Raw genomic sequence first — 25175 nt, forward strand, 5'->3', positions numbered from 1 at the left:
GCCTGCCAGCTTCTGTGTGAGGTTCACATTGGATACTGTGCCTACTTGCCCAGTGCCACCACTCATATCTTTTTTAACAATTGGTTAAGCTTTACATTTAAAATAAATATTTTTTTTTTCACTGTAATAGAAGAGCAGTTGCCTGCCTGACAGCTTCTGTGTGAGGTTCACATTGGATACTGTGCCTACTTGCCCAGTGCCACCACTCATATCTGTTTTAACAATTGGTTAAGCTTTACATTTAAAATAAATATTTTTTTTTTCACTGTAATAGAAGAGCAGTTAGTTGTCTGCAAGCGTCTGGGTGTCAGGCCTACTTCAGCGTGTGCTCTGCAGACCTGTGCCAGCGTGCTTTGACAGTTGCCACTCATATCTTGTGTCTCTATAGCGTGCTTTTACAACCAAAATTTTGTTTCCACTGTAATAGAAGAACAGTTGCCTGCCTGCCAGCTTCTGTGTGAGGTTCACATTGGATACTGTGCCTACTTGCCCAGTGCCACCACTCATATCTGTTTTAACAATTGGTTAAGCTTTACATTTAAAATAAATATTTTTTTTTTCACTGTAATAGAAGAGCAGTTAGTTGTCTGCAAGCGTCTGGGTGTCAGGCCTACTTCAGCGTGTGCACTGCAGACCTGTGCCAGCGTGCTTTGACAGTTGCCACTCATATCTTGTGTCTCTATAGCGTGCTTTTACAACCAAAATTTTGTTTCCACTGTAATAGAAGAGCAGTTGCCTGCCTGCCAGCTTCTGTGTGAGGTTCACATTGGATACTGTGCCTACTTGCCCAGTGCCACCACTCATATCTGTTTTAACAATAGCTTAAGCTTTAGATTTAAAATAAATATTTTTTTTCACTGTAATAGAAGAGCAGTTGCCTGCCTGCCAGCTTCTGTATCAGGTTGGATGCCTTGCCCATTTGCACAGTCAGTGCCACCACTCATATCTGTTTTAACAATAGCTTAAGCTTTAGATTTTAAAGAAATCATTTTTTTTCACTGTAATAGAAGATCAGTTAGTTGTCTGCAAGCATCTGGGTGTCAGGCCTACTTCAGCGTGTGCTCTGCAGACCTGTGCCAGCGTGCTTTGACAGTTGCCAATCATATCTGGTGTCTCTTTAGCGTGCTTTTACAACGAAAAAAGGTTTCCAGTGTAAGGTAATAGCAGACACTCAGTGTCCTTCAAGCGGCTCTGTCAGGCCTTCCTTCAGCGTGTGCCCTGCACAACCCTGCCAGCGTACTTTAACAGTTGCCACTCATATCTGGTGTCTCTATAGCGTGCTTTTACAACCAAAATTTTGTTTCCACTGTAATAGAAGAGCAGTTGCCTGCCTGCCAGCTTCTGTGTGAGGTTCACATTGGATACTGTGCCTACTTGCCCAGTGCCACCACTCATATCTTTTTTAACAATTGGTTAAGCTTTACATTTAAAATAAATATTTTTTTTTCACTGTAATAGAAGAGCAGTTGCCTGCCTGCCAGCTTCTGTGTGAGGTTCACATTGGATACTGTGCCTACTTGCCCAGCGCCACCACTCATATCTGTTTTAACAATTGGTTAAGCTTTACATTTAAAATAAATATTTTTTTTTCACTGTAATAGAAGAGCAGTTAGTTGTCTGCAAGCGTCTGGGTGTCAGGCCTACTTCAGCGTGTGCTCTGCAGACCTGTGCCAGCGTGCTTTGACAGTTGCCACTCATATCTTGTGTCTCTATAGCGTGCTTTTACAACCAAAATTTTGTTTCCACTGTAATAGAAGAACAGTTGCCTGCCTGCCAGCTTCTGTGTGAGGTTCACATTGGATACTGTGCCTACTCGCCCAGTGCCACCACTCATATCTGTTTTAACAATTGGTTAAGCTTTACATTTAAAATAAATATTTATTTTTTTTCACTGTAATAGAAGAGCAGTTAGTTGTCTGCAAGCGTCTGGGTGTCAGGCCTACTTCAGCGTGTGCACTGCAGACCTGTGCCAGCGTGCTTTGACAGTTGCCACTCATATCTTGTGTCTCTATAGCGTGCTTTTACAACCAAAATTTTGTTTCCACTGTAATAGAAGAGCAGTTGCCTGCCTGCCAGCTTCTGTGTGAGGTTCACATTGGATACTGTGCCTACTTGCCCAGTGCCACCACTCATATCTGTTTTAACAATAGCTTAAGCTTTAGATTTTAAAGAAATTTTTTTTTTCACTGTAATAGAAGAGCAGTTAGTTGTCTGCAAGCGTCTGGGTGTCAGGCCTACTTCAGCGTGTGCTCTGCAGACCTGTGCGAGCGTGCTTTGACAGTTGCCAATCATATTTGGTGTCTCTATAGCGTGCTTTTAAAACCAAAATTTGTTTTTCACTGTTATAGATTGAATAGCAGTTACTTGTCTTCAAGAGGCTCTGTCAGTCCTTCCTTCAGCGTGTGCTCTGCAGAACTGTTCCAGTGCACATTGCCAATCATATCTGGTCTCATAGTAGCTTGCACGCATAGTACCACTAATCCCCCAAAAAATGACAGGCAGAGGCAGGCCACCCCGCAGGGGCCGTCGTGGTCGTGGTGCTGTGATTCCCTTTTGCCCTAGAATAATGCCCAGTTTTCAGAAGCCACGTACCCTGAACTTGAAAAGTTCTGAGGACTTAGTTAACTGGCTAACACAGGACACCCAATCTTGTACAGCCTCCGCTCGGAACCTTGATGCACCATCCTCCTCCAGCTTAGCTTCAGGCACCTCTCAAGATACCACTCACCCGCTGCTGCTTCCTTTTCTGAGTTGTCAGATACAAGCGAAGCGGTTGATGATGACGATGCGTCCATGGATGTCACGTGGGTGCCCGCTCGGCAAGAAGAAGAACAGGGCGAAAGTTCAGATGGGGAGATAGAGAGGAGGAGGAGACGAGTTGGAAGCAGGGGGGGTCGTCGCAAGGAGCTAGTGGCACAGTCATACAGCATGCATCGGCACCCGGGGTCAGCCCGACAGCACGCCAATCAACGCATGCTGTGTCCACCACCAGAATGCCGTCATTGCAGAGCTCAGCAGTGTGGCATTTTTTTTGTGTGTCTGCCTCTGACAACAGCGATGCCATTTGCAACCTGTGCCAAAGGAAACTGAGTCGTGGGAGGTCCAACACCCACCTAGGTACAACTGCTTTGCGTAGGCACATGATCTCACATCACAAACGCCTATGGGATCAACACATGAGTACAAGCAGCACGCCTACTCTAAGCCGCCATCCTCCTCCTGGTCCAGCATCTTCAGCCACAACAACCACTGCTGTCCTTCTTGCCCCATCTCAACCATCCGCCACTCCGTCTCCCGCCTTGAGCAGTTCCCGCTCATCTGCCCACAGTCATGTGTCTGTCAAGGACATGTTTGAGCGTAAGAAGCCAAAGTCACCAAGTCACCCCCTTGCCCAGCGTCTGACAGCTGGCTTGTCCGAACTATTAGCCCGCCAGCTTTTACCATGCAATCTGGTTGAGTCTGAGGCGTTCAAAAAATTTGTAGCTATTGGGACACCGCAGTGGAAGGTACCCGGCCGGAATTTCTTTTCACAAAAGGCAATCCCCAACTTGTACTCGATTGTGCAAAAGGAAGTCATGGCATGTCTGGCACACAGTGTTGGGGCAAGGGTCCATCTGACCACTGATACCTGGTCTGCAAAGCATGGTCAGGGCAGGTATATCACCTACACTGCGCATTGGGTAAACCTGCTGACGGCTGACAAGCAAGGAATGCGTGGCATTGCAGAGGAGTTGGTGACACCGCCACAAATTGCTGGCAGTCCTGCTGCCACCTCCTCTACTCCTCCTACTCCATCCTCTTCCATAACCTCCTCGGCTGAGTCCTCTTGTGCCGCTGCTTCTTGCTCCACATCAACGGCACCCCCCGCTCCCCAGGTACTATTCCACATCCCGGATACGGCAGTGTCACGCCGTCTTGGGTTTGACTTGCTTGAAAGCAGAGAGTCACACCGGACAAGCACTCCTGTCCGCCCTGAACGCACAGGTGGAAAAGTGGCTGACTCCGCAGCAACTGGATATCGGCAAAGTGGTGTGTGACAACGGAAAAAATTTGATAGCGGCATTGAAGCTGGGCAAGTTGACACATGTGCCGTGCATGGCACATGTGTGTAATCTGATCGTTTAACGCTTTGTGCATAAGTACACAGGCTTACAGGACGTCCTGAAGCAGGCCAGGAAGGTGTGTGGCCATTTCAGGCATTCCTACACGGCCATGGCTCACTTTGCCGATATCCAGCGGCGAAACAACATGCCAGTGAGGCGCTTGATTTGCGACAGCCCTACACGTTGGAATTCAACACTCCTAATGTTCGACCGCCTGCTCCAACAAGAAAAAGCTGTTAATGAATATTTGTATGACCGGGGTGCTAGGACAGCCTCTGGGGAGCTGGGAATTTTTTTGCCACGTTACTGGCAGATATGGATTGACACCTGTCCTCAAAACCCCTGATACACACTGACACAGAGCAGAATAGAGACTGTTCCCTGTCCACAGAGACCATAATACACACTGACACAGAGCAGAATAGAAACTGTTCCCCGTCCACAGAGACCATGATACACACTGACACAGAGCAGAATAGAGACTGTTCCCCCTACATAGGGTCACTTGGCAGGTATGGATTGACACCTGTCCTCAAAGCCCATGATACACACTGACACAGAGCAGAATAGAGACTGTTCCCCCTACATAGGGTTACTTGGCAGGTATGGATTGACACCTGTCCTCAAAACCCCTGATACACACTGACACAGAGCAGAATAGAGACCGGGGGTCTAGTAGCGTGGACACCCAGCACAGGTCGTTCTCCTTCAGCCTTTTTATACGAGGGTCCCTCAACAGGCACGACAGCATGAAAGACCCCATTTGCACAAGGTTGGATGCCGAGCTACTCATTTCCCGTTCCTCCTCCTCACACAGAGCAGAATAGGGACTGTTCCCCCTACATAGGGTCACTTGGCAGATATGGATCCCTGTCCTCAAAACCCCTGATACACACTCACACAGAGCAGAATAGAGACTGTTCCCTGTCCACAGAGACCATGATACACACTGACACAGCGCAGAATAGAGACTGTTCCCCGTCCACAGAGACCATGATACACACTGACACAGAGCAGAATAGGGACTGTTACCCCTACATAGGGTCACTTGGCAGGTATGGATTGACACCTGTCCTCAAAGCCCCTGATACACACTGACACAGAGCAGAATAGAGACTATTCCCTGTCCACAGAGACCATGATACACACTGACACAGAGCAGAATAGAGACTGTTCCCCGTCCACAGAGACCATGATACACACTGACACAGAGCAGAATAGAGACTGTTCCCCCTACATAGGGTCACTTGGCAGGTATGGATTGACACCTGTCCTCAAAGCCCCTGATACACACTGACACAGAGCAGAATAGAGACTGTTCCCTGTCCACAGAGACCATGATACACACTGACACAGAGCAGAATAGAGACTGTTCCCCGTCCACAGAGACCATGATACACACTGACACAGAGCAGAATAGAGACTGTTCCCCCTACATAGGGTCACTTGGCAGGTATGGATTGACACCTGTCCTCAAAGCCCATGATACACACAGGGGGGAGCTACTGTCCTCCCCAACCCCTGCGCGGTGGGTGGGGGCCATAAATCACAATGGGGGGGCCTACTTTCCTCCCCCCCGGCCCCTTCCTTGCGCGGTGGGTGGGGGGCATAAATCACAATGGGACGGACCTACTGATAGGAGTGGAGTATTGTTCATATCAGTTTAATACCTTCCGCGTCTCCTATCAGTGGACGTGTATATGGCAGCCATTTTAGGAACCGCACACCTGGGACCCGAGCAAGGTCACCTCGTTCAAGCTGCTCTGGTTCCTTGATGAGCCAGCTGCCCGTGAGTTAACATGTCCCGTGGAGAAGCACTCTGTCCTGTAAAGCCTCACCACAAAAAAATTAAATAAATAACAGCACTCGGAGTGGTGAGTTTAGTAAATGTTCATATCAGTTTAATACCTTCCGCGTCTCCTATCAGTGGACATGTATATGGCAGCCATTTTAGGAACCGCACACCTGGGACCCGAGCAAGGTCACCTCTTTCAACAGGCGACATGATTTGGCCCTGTAAAACTCTCCTGGATATTATGTACAATTTCTATGGATATGGCAGTGATTTCTGTAACAGGGAGATGGAAGAAGATGCTTGGTCGGTCCTCTTACTTGAAATTTGGGGCACTGCGCGGGCAAGCTAATGTGCCACCAGATAGGAGTGGTGAGTTTAGTATTGTTCATATCAGTTTAATACCTTCCGCGTCTCCTATCAGTGGACGTGTAAATGGCAGCGATTTTTAATTGTTGTATCACCTCCCCTTTTTAGGCCAAGGTGGGAAGATGCTTAGACCACTGGTATATTGGTGCCATCTTGGAGGATTTTTTTTGGGTTTGGTTTTTGAAGCCACAGTGCTGCACCAGTGGGCCTAAAAATTAGGCATGTACACATGCCTGAAAAATTTGGTATTGTTGCAGCCGCTGCTGTAGCAGCGGCCAGAAAAATTGATGTTTGTTTCACAGGCAGAAAGTGCCCTAAAACATGGTGGCTTGAACCCTAGTTGGTGGCGGATAAGTCACGCAAGTCAAACGTCATTCAGAGCTAAAATACAGCAGCGTGGGGGGCGGAGCTTAACCAGCAAGCTAAACGGACGCCATCTCGACAAGCTCCGCAGTAAACGGGCACAATCTATTAAAAATCCCAACACCCTCAGCCGATCCAACCTCCTCCAGCCCCCAGCTGGACTCCCTACCTACTCCCGAGCCGATCGATGCCCTTCTTTGCGGCTTCCACCCAGCAGAAACGGAGACGGAAGTTTGGGGCCTACCCCACGCTCACAATCCCAGACCTGGAGAAACTACTCGGCGGCTACGGAGCGCGACAAGCGCGGGACGAAGCCTCCCTCCAAAGGTCAGACCATCCGGCACACACACCAGCCATGGGCCGCCGCTCACAGCGCCCACAAGCCATAGAACAAAACCGGGACATAGGGACCATGCTTCAAAGGCCTGCTCCGGCTACAACTACTCCCGCGGACACGCCGCGTACGGCGCCCCACTACCAACACACGGATCAACCGGAGGCAGAAACAACCTCAGAAGCCCACATAGGGCCACAACACCAACTAGACCCTCCAGCAGACATGACCCCAACATCCAGGCATGATTTAAAAATCCTATTATCATAAAATCCTTGCGGCAGAACTGGCCCCCATCAAAAAGGACATCACTGCCACTATAAACAGGGTACACACTAATGAAAAACACATTACAGACATGCAAACTCACCTAGCTGAGCTGCAAGAATCAATGCACCACCTTCAGGCGCAACAAAGAGCCATAATGGCACAGCAGACAACCATGGAGGAACGCCATCGGCGCACTAATATAAAAATTAGAGGCATCCCGGCAGCCATCTTGCCAGATGAACTACCGCACTACACAAGGCGCCTTCTGGCCACTATTCTGCCTCACACCACGGTCAAGAAGATGGTCAATGAGGAGATCTACCGCCTGCCTACGTCCTCAAAGGTACGCTCAAACACACCCAGAGATGTGATACTCAGGTGCCCAAATGTACACGACAAGATTCAGGTCATGTCTGCATTAAAAGGTAAAACACCCCTGATATTTGAGGGTGCTAGCCTAACCTTTTTCCAGGATCTTACAAAGTCTACCCTCATGTGGCGCAAAACCTTCAGCTCCCTCACCAACAGACTGAGGGCAGCAGACATCACCTATCGATGGGGGGCACACGGATCCCTGGTGATACCACAGAACGGATCCCAACTCACACTTGCCTCCATGGAAGAGGCACCCACAATAATACAGGCCTTGGGACTGGACCCACCGACCGCCAACTCACCCTCAAGACCCTCTACTACCAATTGGGACCCAGAGCACACCGCAACGTTTGTACCGCGGAACAGAAGCCCTCGGTCCTCGGACCCAAGACTGCCTAAAGGGACTGGCTGACAATGAGGCACAGTAGGGACACCTTCCCAGTGCTCACCTTTACCTCAGGTCTAAAGACTGCAAAGTTATTTTCATTGAACGTTTAACATTTCTTATAGTACCCCATTGTTCTAGGGGGCAACAATATATTTATATATTTTTTTTTTTGTGAGCCCAATTTTGGTAACCAAGTGCCGTTTTGGAAACGTTACCATAATTCCTACAGTTCGTACACTCAATGCGAAAATAACAATTGTTTATTACCTTGTTCTTTCTCCTGAACCCTGTTTTTGAGCCGGTGGCTGTCAGTTTGTAAGGTCTCCAAACATCTGATAGAGGTTAAAGCCAAGCTCAGTGTCCCATGACTAGGGGACATTACCCTCCTAAGGCTGAATAGGGGCACTAAAATTTAATAAACACACCTCACTACTTTCAAGCTACAAAAACAAGATTAAATGGTCTGACAAAATGTATATATTGCTAAAGCCCATTAAATGCTGACCTTCTATAGATGACTAATCTAGAATACTGAACAGTAGCCGGCCTTTAAGAGGGCAGCATAGTAAAGGTACAGGTTGTATACGACCCATTACCTACCGTCAAAGTGTCCATATGGCAACGTACATTATTCTGCAAAGATTAGGGTTTGTCCTGCACTCTTAGTGGGTGTAGAGCTTTAAGCTCGAGGGTTTGTGAAGTCTAAAACGAGTCAAGAATTGCATACAAAAGCATAGGTCAGGAGAAACCTATCTAACTTCACACCATACCTGAGTTACAAAAGGACGTTTAAACGGTTTATTGTTTATGTTGTTGCGATCCCTACTAGAAGACTGACACACGTACAACAATCGACAGGCCTAACCCTGACATGGACCGTACTTGACTGACACCACAGGCTCAACGGGACCCACTCTCGCACGACTGGTACACCTAAGACGGGGACATACCACAAACGCTTAATGGAGTGACTGCTACACTCTTACCATGACCACCCTTCCCCCCCCGCGACTCCCTAGGTTAGGAGTTTCGATCACGTGAGGCAGAGACCACACTCACGGCAGGAGGCAGCACTGGACAGCCCACACGCTTCAGAAGTCACTCACTAGTACACACCCATCAATATGCCCACGGGACACCATACCGACACATACAGGCACACCCAAGTGTCATAACCATGGAGGCACCACATACTCCATAACTACTTCACACACGGAACGCGGATACCAGCACCGTATATACGACTCAAACACACAAATAACACAGGTTAAGCGGTTAATGACCCGGATCCAAGTTATTGCTTGTATTTTATAAAATTATATAATTGGTGCAGTCTCACAAGATGCAAGATAAATATGTTGATGATATATACTGGAAATTCTGACTTGCAATGTACTGTTTTACTGTCATGCAAAGCACCGCAAAAATAAAGAATTAAAAAAAAAAAAAATACAGCAGCGTGTGGACCATTTTTAGCCCAAGGCAGCTCATCTCATCAGGCCTTTTTTAATCGAATGTATCGCCCAGTGTCAGTCCCTTCGGGATCCATCCCTCATTCATCTTAATAAAGGTGAGGTAATCTAGACTTTTTTGACCTAGGTGACTTCTCTTCTCAGTGACAATACCTCCTGCTGCACTGAAGGTCCTTTCTGACAGGACACTTGAAGCGGGGCAGGCCAGAAGTTCTATCGCAAATTGGGATAGCTCAGGCCACAGGTCAAGCCTGCACACCCAGTAGTCAAGGGGTTCATCGCTCCTCAGAGTGTCGATATCTGCAGTTAAGGCGAGGTAGTCTGCTACCTGTCGGTCGAGTCGCTCTCTGAGGGTGGATCCCGAAGGGCTGTGGCGATGCGTAGGACTTAAAAAGGTCCGCATGTCCTCCATCAACAACACGTCTTTAAAGCGTCCTGTCCTTGCCGGCGTGGTCGTGGGAGGAGGAGGATGACTTCCACCTCTCCCCCGTTAGATTCCCGTTGTGCTGTGACATCACCCTTATACGCTGTGTAAAGCATACTTTTTAATTTATTTTGCAAATGCTGCATCCTTTCCGACTTGTTGTAATTCGGTAACATTTCCGCCACTTTCTGCTTATACCGGGGGTCTAGTAGCGTGGACACCCAGTACAGGTCGTTCTCCTTCAGCCTTTTTATACGAGGGTCCCTCAACAGGCAGGACAGCATGAAAGACCCCATTTGCACAAGGTTGGATGCCGAGCTACTCATTTCCCGTTCCTCCTCCTCACTGATGTCATTGAAGGTATGTTCTTCCCCCCAGCCACGTACAACACCACGGGTACCAGATAGGTGACAACGAGCACCCTGGGATGCCTGTTGCTCCTCCTCCTCCTCCTCAAAGCTACATTCCTCCTCTGACTCCTCTTCCTCACAATCCTCTTCCAGCGTTGCCGCAGGTCCAGCAAGCGATGCTGATAAGGCTGTTTCTGGTGGTGATGGTGACCACAACTCTTCCTCTTCCTCTTCACGCTCATCTACGGCATAATCCAGCACTCTTCGCAGGGCACGCTCCAGGAAGAAAACAAATGGTATGATGCCGCTGATGGTGCCTTCGTTGCGACTGACTAGGTTTGTCACCTCCTCAAAAGGACGCATGAGCCTACAGGCATTGCGCATGAGCCTCCAGTAACGTGGCAAAAAAATTCCCAGCTCCCCAGAGGCTGTCCTAGCACCCCGGTCATACAAATATTCATTAACAGCTTTTTCTTGTTGGAGCAGGCGGTCGAACATTAGGAGTGCTGAATTCCAACGTGTAGGGCTGTTGCAAATCAAGCGCCTCACTGGCATGTTGTTTCGCCGCTGGATATCGGCAAAGTGAGCCATGGCCGTGTAGGAACGCCTGAAATGGCCACACACCTTCCTGGCCTGCTTCAGGATGTCCTGTAAGCCTGTGTACTTATGCACAAAGCGTTGTACGATCAGATTACACACATGTGCCATGCATGGCACGTGTGTCAACTTGCCCAACTTCAATGCCGCTATCAAATTTTTTCCGTTGTCACACACCACTTTGCCGATATCCAGTTGCTGCGGAGTCAGCCACTTTTCCACCTGTGCGTTCAGAGCGGACAGGAGTGCTTGTCCGGTGTGACTCTCTGCTTTCAAGCAAGTCAAACCCAAGACGGCGTGACACTGCCGTATCTGGGATGTGGAATAGTACCTGGGGAGCTGGGGGGTGCCGTTGATGTGGAGCAAGACGCAGCAGCACAAGAGGACTCAGCCGAGGAGGTTATGGAAGAGGATGGAGTAGGAGGAGTAGAGGAGGTGGCAGCAGGACTGCCTGCAAGTCGTGGCGGTGTCACCAACTCCTCTGCAATGCCACGCATTCCTTGCTTGTCAGTCGTCAGCAGGTTTACCCAATGCGCAGTGTAGGTGATATACCTGCCCTGACCATGCTTTGCAGACCAGGTATTAGTGGTCAGATGGACCCTTGCCCCAACACTGTGTGCCAGACATGCCATGACTTCCTTTTGCACAATCGAGTACAGGTTGGGGATTGCCTTTTGTGAAAAGAAATTCCGGCCGGGTACCTTCCACTGCGGTGTCCCAATAGCTACAAATTTTTTGAACGCCTCAGACTCAACCAGATTGTATGGTAAAAGCTGGCTGGCTAATAGTTCGGACAAGCCAGCTGTCAGACGCTGGGCAAGGGGGTGACTTGGTGACATTGGCTTCTTACGCTCAAAGATGTCCTTGACAGACACATGACTGTGGGCAGATGAGCGGGAACTGCTCAAGGCGGGAGACGGAGTGGCGGATGGTTGAGAGGGGGCAAGGAGGACAGCAGTGGTTGACGTGGCTGAAGATGCTGGACCAGGAGGAGGATGGCGGCTTAGAGTAGGCGTGCTGCTTGTACTCATGTGTTGATCCCATAGGCGTTTGTGATGTGAGATCATGTGCCTACGCAAAGCAGTTGTACCTAGGTGGGTGTTGGACCTCCCACGACTCAGTTTCCTTTGGCACAGGTTGCAAATGGCATCGCTGTTGTCAGAGGCAGACACACAAAAAAAAATGCCACACTGCTGAGCTCTGCAATGACGGCATTCTGGTGGTGGACACAGCATGCGTTGATTGGCGTGCTGTCGGGCTGACCCCGGGTGCCGATGCATGCTGTCTGACTGTGCCACTAGCTCCTTGCGACGAACCCCCCTGCTTCCAACTCGTCTCCTCCTCCTCCTCTCTGCCTCCCCATCTGAACTTTCGCCCTGTTCTTCTTCTTGCCGAGCGGGCACCCACGTGACATCCATGGACGCATCGTCATCATCAACCGCTTCGCTTGTATCTGACAATCAGAAAAGGAAGCAGCAGTGGGTACAACATCATAATCATCACACCGTACCTCCATGTGTTTAATGCTGCCTGCCTGAGACATATCCCTGTTATCTACATCCTCTAGCAATAATGGTTGTGCATCACTCATTTCTTCAAACGGGTGTGTGAATAACTCCTCTGACATACCGAGTAAAGCGGCTGTGGTGCTAGTTTTGGTGGTGGCGGCAGGCGGATGAGTGGTATCTTGAGAGGTGCCTGAAGCTAAGCTGGAGGAGGATGGTGCGTCAAGGTTCCGAGCGTAGGCTGTACAAGATTGGGTGTCCTGTGTTAGCCAGTCAACTATGTCCTCAGAACTTTTCAAGTTCAGGGTACGTGGCTTCTGAAAACCGGGCATTATTCTAGGGCAAAAGGGAATCACAGCACCACGACCACGACAGCCCCTGCGGGGTGGCCTGCCTCTGCCTGTCATTTTTTGGGGGATTAGTGGTACTATGCGTGCAAGCTACTGTGAGACCAGATATGATTGGCAATGTGAACTGTAACAGTTCTGCAGAGCACACACTGTAGGCCTGACACACCCGCTTGAAGACAAGTAACTGCTATTCAATCTATAACAGTGAAAAACAAATTTTGGTTTTAAAAGCACGCTATAGAGACACCAGATATGATTGGCAATGTGCACTTGAACAGTTCTGGAGAGCACACACTGTAGGCCTGACAGAGCCGCTTGAAGGACACTGACTGGCTGCTATTAGCTTACACTGGAAACCTTTTTTCTTTGTAAAAGCACGCTAAAGAGACACCAGATATGATTGGCAACTGTCAAAGCATGCTGGCACAGGTCTGCAGAGCACAAGCTGAAGGAGGCCTGACACCCAGACGCTTGCAGACAACTAACTGCTCTTCTATTACAGTGAAAAAAAAAATATTTATTTTAAATCTAAAGCTTAAGCTATTGTAAAAACAGATATGAGTGGTGGCACTGGGCAAGTGGGCACAGTATCCAATGTGAACCTCACACAGAAGCTGGCAGGCAGGCAACTGCTCTTCTATTACAGTGGAAACAAATATTTTTTTTTAATCTAAAGCTTAAGCTATTGTAAAAACAGATATGAGTGGTGGCACTGGGCAAGTGGGCACAGTATCCAATGTGAACCTCACACAGAAGCTGGCAGGCAGGCAACTGCTTTTCTATTACAGTGAAAAAAATATAGTTTTTTAATCTAAAGCTTAAGCTATTGTAAAAACAGATATGAATGGTGGCACTGGGCAAGTGGGCACAGTATCCAATGTGAACCTCACACAGAAGCTGGCAGGCAGGCAACTGCTCTTCTATTACAGTGAAAAAAAATGATTTATTTTAAATCTAAAGCTTAACCTATTGTAAAAACAGATATGAGTGGTGTCACTGGGCAAGTGGGCACAGTATCCAATGTGAACCTCACACAGAAGCTGGCAGGCAGGCACCTGCAATTACATTACACAGGAAAAAAAAAAAGCAGCCCTAAAAAGGGCTTTTTGGGGGGCTGTCCTTACAGCAGAGATCAGATGAGTCCTTCAGGATTGTAGTGGACACTGAATACCCTAGCCTAGCTATCAATTTCCTTATCTAATTAGCAGCAGCTAAACTTTCCCTCCTCTCACTAAGCATGCAGCTTCAGAATGAATCGAAAATGGATGCTGGGAAGGAGGTTGGAGGGTGTGGAAGGGAGGGAGTGCTGCTGATTGGCTGGAATGTGTCTGCTGACCGAGAGGCACAGGGTCAAAGTTTGCCCAATGATGACGAATAGGGGGCGGATCGAACTGCGCATGTGTCCGCCTGCCGCGGCGAACGCGAACACGCTAAGTTCGCCGGGAACTGTTCGCCGGTGGACAGTTCGGTACATCACTAGCAATCAGTTTGCACTGATGAAAGACCTTCAAGTCGGTAAAGGAAACAACTTTAGATAAAGGATGTTGGTGGAATGAAGGAATTTGATTGTCACAGGAAGATCCTATGGAGAAGGCAAGGTGAAAACATCTAAGTGAACCACCAATGACAGAGAGTGAATAGCCCTATATGGGAATAGCCAGATATAAGGGGACATTGGGGAGCAAGGTAGTTTAGGCTGCTTGTTTGTATCATATATATTTGTATCATGAAGTGGCAGAAACACCCAGGTCTGTTTTTATATATATTTTATATATATATATATATATATATATTTATATTTTATTTACAATTATATTTTTTTAAAGTAAAATTATTGAACAAATTGGAACCCATCCTCAGTAGAGTGAAAAAGAAAGGTAGTTTCGTCCCCCCAATTCATCCAAGGGGAGACATTTTTATTAATGGGATCTTGCGAGTGCATACTAATTAACACATGCTGTGCTACTTTTTTAAGAATACTTCACTATGTGTGGCTACATTTTCTTTTATAGATGTTCAGCGGTGTCTGAAACTTGTATCTTGATAGACCTGTCTGTTGATAAGAAAGAGGTTGCTATTTGTTACGGTTTGATTACCAATTACCTGCCCTTTACACACAATGGTGCAAGGGTGGTGCAATATATGTTTGTATGAATGTGTCTGTATGTGTCAGTGTGTGTCAATATGTCAGTGTGTGTATCTGTGCATGTGTCAATATATGTATCGATGTGTGTATCTGTGTGTGTATATGTGTATATGTATATATTTCAACACACATGGTGTTAAAAATAAAACCCTGCATTCACATACTTACTCTTCAGCCTTCTAATCATACAGAAACGGTCACCATCATACACTTACATTTTCCACACACATAGACTCCAACATTTACACATGTATACAAACTGACATTCTAAACATACAGAACCCATGATTCACATACTCAATGGAATACAATTCAAGTGCACCCAAGTATTCACACATTCTAACATTACATATGAATAGACTCCTGCATTTACACTGAAAGTCCACACAAATACAACTTTACATCCACACAGCAGGGGAACTACCACTGTGGTTACACTAGGCCCCACTAGGGAGGCCCATTGGGTGACCCATGCACTTAGAGCCAACCGTTGGGCATTGTTAAAAAAGGGGCCCAGACAGTGCCATGGCCCCGTAACAGAGTGGTTGGACCTCTGTAGTATCGGCCGCCTGGGAGGAAGAGAGAGACCCAGCTCCAGGGAGCCACACACTCCAATGAGTCTTAAACAACAGGACTCAGGGAAGTCACCCTTCTTCTTATAAAAGGTACTTTAAAAGAAGGGCAGCTGAAAATATAACAATTATGACATGTGTGTGTATCTGTGTATGTATATGTTAGTGTATGAGTGTGTATGTGCCAGTGTGTGCATCGATATATGTGTCAGTGTGTTTAAATGTGTGCATCAGTGTGTCTGTTTTTTTATCTGTGTGTCAGCGTGGCTACATGTGTGTGTCTGAGTGTGTCTGTATGTGCCAGTGTGTGTATCTATTGTTGCCTGGGAGACGTGACGCTATTTGGGTTTACGAGTCGTGGCCCGCCTCCTGCATTCGCGCATGTGCGCTAGTGGCCACGACCCATGTACCTCTGTCAGAGCAGCGAGGGAACGGAGGTTGCGGAGGTAAGTCATGACAGTATTTATGTGTTTATTTGTAAGAGTCAGAGTTTGCTTTTGTGTAAGTCAATAAGTCAGTGTGTATCTGTGGTTCAATGTGTATGTATAGCTGTGTAAACATATATGTATGTATGCATCTGTGTGTGAATCTGTGTGTGTTTCACTGTGTATGTGCATCTGTGTAAAGTGTATGTGTATATGTGCATACATCTCAGCAAATGGCAATACTATATGCAAACACACCCATGCAATCAAACACTAACATTACATAAAACACACTCCATATACAAACACAACTCTTCATTCAAACACCAAAACTACACACAAATGTACACCCTCATTTAAACGACAACACAACATACCACACTTCTGCATTTAAATGGAAATATTACAAAACAAAACACTCTATAAAATACCAATAAATATATAAAAACACCCCTTCATTCAAACATCAACACTACGCACATGTACATCTGTTTTTAAAAGCTGACCCTACTTACAACCACACCACTGCATTCAGACACAAATATTACATAGAAGTACACCACTGCATTCTAATGACAAAAGTACATACAAATACACCCCTACACACATACTCCATACAAAAACATGATTACAGTCAAACACATACACAAACACTGTTCACAAATACAGTGAGGGGAAAAAGTATTTGACCATTGCAAAGCAGCTTGGTGAGAAGGTGACAACAGTTGATGCTCCATGCAGGATCTCACCTCATGGAGTTTCAATGATCATCACAGAACTACATGGAAGGAGCTTGTTAATGATCTCAAGGCAACTGGGACCATAGTCACTAAGAAAACAATTGGTAACACACTACGCCGTGATGGACTGAAATGCTGCAGTGCCCACAAGGTCCCCCTGCTAAAGAAAGCACATGTACAGGGCGTCTGAAGTTTGCCAATGAACATCTGAATGATTCAGAGGAGAACTGGGTGAAAGTGTTTTGGTCAGATGAGACCAAAATCAAGCTCTTTGGCAATCAACTCAACTCGCCATGTTTGGAGGAGAGGGAATGCTGCCTATGACCCCAAGAACACTATCCCCACTGTCAAACATGGAGATGGAAACATTATGCTTTAGGGGTGTTTTTCTGCTAAGGGGACAGGACAACTGCACCACATGAAAAGAACGATGGTCGAGGCCATGTACCATCAAATATTGGTTGAGAACCTCCTTCCCTCAGCCAGGGCATTGGAAATGGGTCATGGATAGGTATTCCAGCATGACAATGACCGAAAACACACAGCCAAGGCAACAAAGTAGTGGCTCAATAAGAAGCACATTAAGGTCCTGGAGTGGCCTAGCAAGTCTCCAGACCTTAATCCCATAGAAAATCTGTGGAGGGAGATGAAGGTTTGAGTTGCAAAACATCAGCCTTGAAACCTTAATGACTTGGAGAAGATCTGCAAAGAGGAGTGGGACAAAACTTTGTTGACCTGTGTTTTTTGGGGATTTTTTTTTTTGTTATTCTGTCTCTCACTGTTAAAATACACCTACTATTAAAATTATAGACTGAGGGGTGTGCACATTACTCATGTCGTATATTGATACACCTGCTAGTCTTCAAAATCTACAAGTTGGTATGTTATAGCCTTATATATGTTCTCTGACTTACTGCTTATAGCAAACACCATGTTTCATTGCGTTACTATTCCACAACTTTGAGACCTGCGAGTCTCACATTTGCCATTATTGCACCGTTATTTGAAACATAAAATTATAGACTGATCATTTCTTTGTCAGTGGGTAAACATTCAAAATCAGCAGGGGATTAACCCCTTAAGGACACATGACATGTGTGACATGTCATGATTCCCTTTTATTCCAGAAGTTTGGTCCTTAAGGGGTTAAACACTTTTTTCCCTCACTGTACAACCCTGCAGGGATTGACAAATGGTAGATATCCAACTGCTATTGCATTATGGGATATGTACGACAGGTGGAGATCTACCTTTTGACCACCCTTGCTATTGAGGTGGGCCCAAACAATTTCTTGCACTAGGGCCATCGCTACATTAGTTTAGCAACTGCATCCACACACACTGATATCTTATAATCTTCCACTCATACAGACTAATCCTTCACACAATTACATTAATATGTTCACACACATACTGATACAACATACAAATGCATTTTTCAACTTACACCCACTAATATTTTGCACAAACACCTACATTTACACACGTAATACTTTACACATATATGCACAAATAGCATTTACGCATGATGACAATGTCTACAGGCAAACATTAAAGAGTTACCCCAACCTGCTTGATCACTTCTACTTTTAGAAGTGGTCGTGGATCAAGCAATCTGTATATGCAGTAGAAAAATATAATAAATTAGGAAGCTAGTTTGTGTAACCCTTTCAACTCACAGTGACAGCCAACACACAAACAAGCTCATGAATTCAGTCTGAGAATGAAGATGAGCACATGCACACATTTACACTTGCATTCACACACTTGAACTATCCACAAATACATAAATATATTCAACACTTGTACTACACTTGCAGTCACATGTAATTACTCAAATAAACACATGCAATCCCTCTCACATTATACATAAATGCACATTAATTCACTAAACAAAAAAGTGTGGCAAACTGCAAAAACAAGGCTAATATATTCAACTTGGAAAAATCATTTAATTGAATGTTTTCAATTCAAATATTTTGGGTTTAACTTTTACATTCCATTTTCAGTTCACTACAATTCACTGTTTAATGAGTAAAAATAATGATAACATATTGTTGTTGTTGTTTTTTTTCTATACAGTAGTGTAGTGCCTAAACAAAACCATGTGTCTTAATTTATGCTTACTCTTTCGTAAAGCGCTTGGGCTTAGATTTACAAAAACATAAGAACAACACTATGTGTCATTTAATAAAAAAAACTGGATAACATTCAGGGGTACAGTCAATGAGAAACCATGAAATTATGGAAGAACGCATAAATAGCAAAACTGATAGATTTTATTTTTTTATTATTAACGCACAGACATCCAGAAAAAAACCTGACATAACGGTGTTGAGTAATGTTTTTCCTACATTTAGCTGTTAATTAATAATGATAACATATATTGGCTTCAACTTCTTTAAACTGTTTTTTTTTTTATTGCAATTCTGGTTGAAAAGTTGGATAACGGAGGACATGCCACTATATGTATGATCTTTTTTGTGTAGGTGCCTTTCACAAACACAGCTACTACTGTAAAATATGCAAAATATAGTCATCTTAAACACACAACATTAAAATCAATATTTGTTTAAATATTGTTGTAGAATTATCCCAAACTTTGAAAAAGCGTGGCCATTTTATAAAAATATAATATAATTAATGTATTGTTAATAAGCTGTATTGACATATGTATAATGCTGAACTTAAATTACAGTGAGTAGAGTTTTTAATAAATGATTAGTGGAATTTTCTTTTTATACAAACTCTGCTATAGTTACCTACGGGCACACATTTCTGTGAGTGTGTATGTCTGTAGTGTTATAATAAAATGTAAACACTGCTTTTATCATAAAAGACCCTAAAATACACTAAACACAAAAATCCATTGTGGAATTGTAACACAATGTAACAACACATGGATCGTGGTAGGTTTTCAGGACAAAGAGAAAGTTATTTTTCGCCAGTAGGTGGCACTGCATTGGTCAACAGATCCAACGTGTCTAATAAATGAAAACACTCATATACATATATACAACACATACACACACACACACACACACTGTCCCTCCTCCTTTAACAGAGCACGGGGCAGCCATTCCGAGGGCTGTGGAGAGATACATTCCCTTCTCTGCTTCCCCTGCAAAGGAGGACAGTAACAGAAACCTGGAAGAATTATTTCACAGCTGGACGAAACAATAGGAGAGGCGAACACAGGCACAACTACTAAAATCAATAAGATCGCTACTTTGTTACCTGACTTGCCAGAGAGCACCGCTGGGTTAGCTGCCTCTTTATGTGGTGCCTTCTGGGGGAGTTTATGATGTCGCTTTGGTTTGTGTCTTAACCACAAACGGATGTGGAGGAGAAACGTTCAGCTATAATTCAATCTGATCTGTCTCTCTGTGTCTGGATCCCTGTGTGTCTTGTTTCTGCTGTTGGACATCTGAAACAAGGAAGGAGTTAACTTGATGTGTAGATGGATGTAAGATTTTACCCACCAGCAGCACAGCCTGCAGCTCCTGACACCCCCTGTCTGGGACCTTCTCCTTGCCTGGACCCCTACTATTGTAACAAGGTGATTGCCATCTGCATGTATTTCTATGTCTTTCTCTTGGGCTTTTTTTCTGTTATACATAGAAACAAGGCAGTGTATGGTGGTAACATCCCACAGTTCTGCCGGTAGACAATGCTCCTCATTACCTGGGCACTGTGCAACTGATGTGTTGTATGCTCTGTGCAAATGTGCAAGGGGTGTGGGGGGAGGTGGGGAGTCACATTACCTCCCATTAACCCTTAGAGTGCTTGGGTGCCCCCAGCCTCCACTCTGGCACTCAAATGGTTAAATCAGCTTATTTAATTAACATGGGTAGCGTATGTATTCATCATCTCTGATCTTCCATCCAAATATGGTCATTTAGGAATCATTTATTCAGTGACCCTCACCTCCTGGTCTGCTCTGCATCAGTTACATATACAGTGCTTGTTATTGCCATATGCCTGGTGATATTAAATGCAATGGAAGCACAGGTGCTGCTGTGGACAGTTACACTGGTACAGAAGTAACTGATCAAGTTTTACAGGGTTCTAACAATGACCACATGGCCTGTGATGGTTAAATCAGGACTAGTGTTAGAAGTAGCACACAGTAGTCACTCAGGAGACCTGGCTCAGAACTTTTGCAGTGGTCAGGCAGCAGTGCTCTGTATTGTGTTCTACTTAATGCTGGCATAGCATATACACAAAGCATAGATCATGTCAGCAATATATAACAAGAACATGGGGAAATCAGGAACTGTGTTAGTATAGTATTATAATGTCCAACATGAAAGGGGCTATAAGCACTAAATTATTTTTCATGATTTATTTTGTCATATATTTTTTATGGGATAAACAGGAATATTTGGCTCTCAAGCTGCCACTTGTTAAAATTGTTGATGACTTGATTGCATGAATTAAACAACTTTTTTCAGGTCAGATACATGATAAAATCAGCCTCTTTCACTGAAATCAATTTCCAATACCAGGAACCCTTTCCTAATCCTGGGTCCTGATACATTATTCACAATGAAAGTTTGGCATTGGATATTGAATGGGAGCTATGCAAACCACTTGGGTTGCCCTGTTGTTGAGATGCCAAAAGAGATAATGACTGTGATATCAACAATAATGTAAATTATAATAATTATAGCAACAAATAGTCATTTCTGTTCTGCCAAATACCGCACAACAGATTTCATTTCGGCTTCTGAACAGCAAATTAACTACTGCAATCTGCAACGTTTGTTTTAGATCTGGTTGATATTTTAACTACACATAAATACTGAGTATAGTATTTATCTAATTTTTATTTATCTGTCAATTGCTGTCTGTCTGATGACCACTTGGACAGCCCTGTGGTATATATATAAAAAAGGAAGACAGGTATCCTTTGTCTGCAAAATGCAAGATTTATTTTTATAAACATTGATTTTTCTCAACCATTCAATCAATACATCTCCTGATTGAATCAGTACTGATTACGTTAATGTCATTGTCAAAGAATATTAGCACTAGCTTTATAATGCACTGCTTGACAGTGTTAAACATGTGAAAATATATACAATAATATGCTTATTTCGCCTCTATATTTACTGACTCATAATGTAATACTGCAACTGTAAAGTCACTGTAATTATCATCTCAACATTTCAAAGACAAAATTACATTGCACATATTTCAACAGCTCAGAAGAATCCTGCGGTTTCAAGTTATTTACAAAAAAAAAAAACTAAGATTAATCCAGTTCAAAGATTTAGATCATTAAATCTGCTAATCAGTTAGCTGTTACTGCAAATGGCTGTTATATTATACAAGATAGGCTGATGGTAGGGAGAGCACATGTACAGGCACAGATTGATAACCATAACATGAATATGTTAATTAAAATGCTTATGCAATATATATGTATATGATAATGAGAATATTTTCAATGGTGTATTCCTAACCTAATTCCCTTAATGTCTCCATAAAAATAGCAAAAGGTAAATAAATGCATATTACAATAATGCAATTGCAAAGAACCCAGTATTAGTCAGGATTAACCTATAATTAATTTCGCCCAGATGCTTAACTTTATTAAATTTTGTTTATTAGCGAGTTTAACAAATTCAGGATTGTAATAGAATACAAAGTACATCTGCTTTTTCTGCTTTTTTTTCATATGTGGTTTGTAAGCACATCGCAGTAATATAATATTTACATCAACACAAAAAGAAGAAAAAATATTTTATGCTACTAAAATTATACGTATTATATATTTTTTGCATATTTTTTATTTTGCAGTAATCTCCATTGTGCATTCAATTAATATACTTGTTTACGTTTTTCAATTAAAAAGTCAAATAGATGATAAGAAAAACATACTGTTTACTAAAGCTTGTTTTATTTACATTTTGACCTAAAAAAAAGCCCTAAGCCCTTCTGCCTCATGTTATAGTAAATACGGTAATATCAGTTGGTCGTTGTTTTTGCGCAGCAGTAGCATTTGATGGCAGAGTGGACAAACAGATTTAGACACACTGTAGTGTTCTTAGCTGGAGGGGTAGCTGTCAGACATTTGTACAACTATCAAATAGCAACCTCTAATCAATACAAGGATACTTTAAACATCATGTTCCACAGCAACTGAGTTAACAATAAATCTAGAATAGAGATTGACAAAGGCATCCAGCACATTGAGATTGATGTTACTTTTGTGCACTATACAACAGACCTAGCACAGATTGATTTTTAGATTAAACACTGTGTTGTTTACCTGTTTATATTTTCAATGAAGGAATTATACAACATCTTGGGTGTGGAATTTATACCATGTTTCGATGTATTATGAAGTGTCGTTTCACATCAAAATGATAGCGGTATAATGATATTTTGACACTTCTAGCAGATGTTAGTCTCACTGATGAGAGAGATCCTGACCCCTGCCTTCAGTGTTTGAGAAAATAATGGTCTCCGCAACTCCCTATGGCGAGTCTCAAAGAAATGTGCACTAGAATTTGTGTGCATTGCCCCTTCAAGAGAAAATGAAGTTTACAACCCCTTCACTTTCTACTCATACAGATATTTTACCTCTCAGGGTAATGAAATCATGTCGAGATGTACTTCAATATTATGGTAGAACATTTCTGGGCTCAGTCCGAGTTAAAGTTCTATTTATTTGATGGTTCTATTTGTTATGTAATGAGGAAATCATTTTTTGTACAATCCCATCTTTCTGCTACCTGGATTTACTTTTATCATTTAATTCTTTTTTTAACATTTGCTGTGACCTGGAACGTATATTCAAGATTATATAAATATTATTCTCCTTACTTTTCTGTCTGCATTTGTTTTTACAAAACATACTGTTACATTGTCGGATTCATCTTAGGTTTAAGATGTTACATTTTACATATGAATGGAATGAATGTGCAAATATTGTTTTAAACTATCGTGTCACTTTTTGTGACCTAAAAATGAATGTATAGCTAGACATGAGGATTGCTTTTCATTACCACAAATGATGGAAGAAATATGTTAATTCATGCTTATTTAGCTGTTCCTTAACCAACCATAGGCACAACTGGACAGATTCACAATTACAGTTTTTCTAAATGTGCAGTTTCATACTGTTTTATGAAGTGTTTCAACTGGATTGATCTATCAATTTAAACTTTCCCTAAATGCTATGTTCTTTTTAGTTTCTATTATGTTTTACAAAATTACGATCTTGGGCCCAGCCTAAATCTTTTTTTTTTTTTCAGCAAAATATGTGTTATTACTGTGAACGTTGAAAACCCATTGAACGTTGAAAAACCTATTTTTAAATTCAGCTCTTTAGAAACATAATAGAACCCTTAATTTCATATCACAGTGTTTCATTGTCCTGCACTATTCCAATCTACATATTTGGTTTAATGTATATTGAAGCAGAGAATTATCTGTTTGTGGAAAAACAGGAAATTCTGTATTTAGTTGTACAGTACAATGCATGTTTTTTTTTGTTTTTTTTGGATAGGTAAAAAAATAATTGAGATATTTTGCCAAACTTTTATATTTTTACAAAATCATTGAAAGGATCAAACATGCAAAATGTTTTAACATAAACCTTTCATTAAACTGAAAGAAATATCTCAGTTTAAGATTACACTATTTTTATTTAGTTTTTTCCACCTCATGACAAAAATGACTACTACCTAAGATAGAAAAATCTTATTAGTTAGAATATAATATATAAAAAAAAATTACAAGGATTTTCAGTTTTTTCTTTCTATTTTGAATTATAATGTTCATGGACATTGTACATAATTTCAGAGATAAAGTTTGAATGTGTTAGTGTTTTAGATTATGATCATGACTTCCTGGTGTACTATATTCAATATAGTCAAAAAGAAGTAGAATTACTCATCTTTAAGTGCAATACTGAGTTCTAACAGAGTTTATTTATATACTATTAAATTATCATAAAATTAAAAATAAGCATATAATTTTGTGTGCAGAACATAAATTAATTCAACATGATCACAATCAAAGATTTGGCTGGTTTTTGCTTTTCAAGTGTCAATAAAGACTCATGGAGCGTGAGATGTTTCATATTTGTTTATTAAAAATTTTGGTATCAAAATATGAGTTAATTCAAAATGCTTAAACTGTAAAATTTCCATATAGAGAAAATCATTCTTAACACATGGTCAATATATATTGTTGAAAATCTATTCATAATATAAAATCTGAGACATATAGGAAGCCTGTGAGGTTCAATCTTCTTTTACATAATCTGTATTGTATAATATGTATCCAGTTTAAACATTTGGTTAATAGTCAAATTAACGTTTACTGTCATATAGGCCATTAACACAAATTAAACTTGCACCACAGTTATATCATTGTTGCATCATATTGTCCATCAATATGAGCTTCACTAGGTATAATGCGGTGGTCACCACTTGCACCTTTACAAGATCTCTTACTGCAGAGATCAGTGGCTCTGTCATTTGAATGTGTGAAACTTTGCAATTGATTAAAAAAATGAAATATCCTTTCTTGTTAATGTGAGAAAATGATATCTTTAATGAAAGGAAAGTCTAGGCATCATGAGT

At 43.0% G+C, this 25175-nt stretch overlaps 1 protein-coding gene across 1 annotated transcript in view; it reads left to right on the top strand.

Moving 5' to 3' along the window:
• Positions 1 to 19605: 19605 nt before the first annotated feature.
• Positions 19606 to 25175, top strand: part of TOX (thymocyte selection associated high mobility group box) — a 283911-nt gene continuing 278341 nt past the window's right edge. Inside the window, exon 1 of the mRNA XM_063450412.1 lies at positions 19606 to 20134. Within this exon, the coding sequence (XP_063306482.1) occupies positions 20036 to 20134 (99 nt within the window). The 5' untranslated portion in view covers positions 19606 to 20035. The remainder of the gene's footprint in view (positions 20135 to 25175) is intronic.

The sequence above is a fragment of the Pelobates fuscus genome, chromosome 4 (assembly GCF_036172605.1).
Source record: "Pelobates fuscus isolate aPelFus1 chromosome 4, aPelFus1.pri, whole genome shotgun sequence".
Classification (NCBI taxonomy): Eukaryota; Metazoa; Chordata; class Amphibia; order Anura; family Pelobatidae; genus Pelobates; species Pelobates fuscus.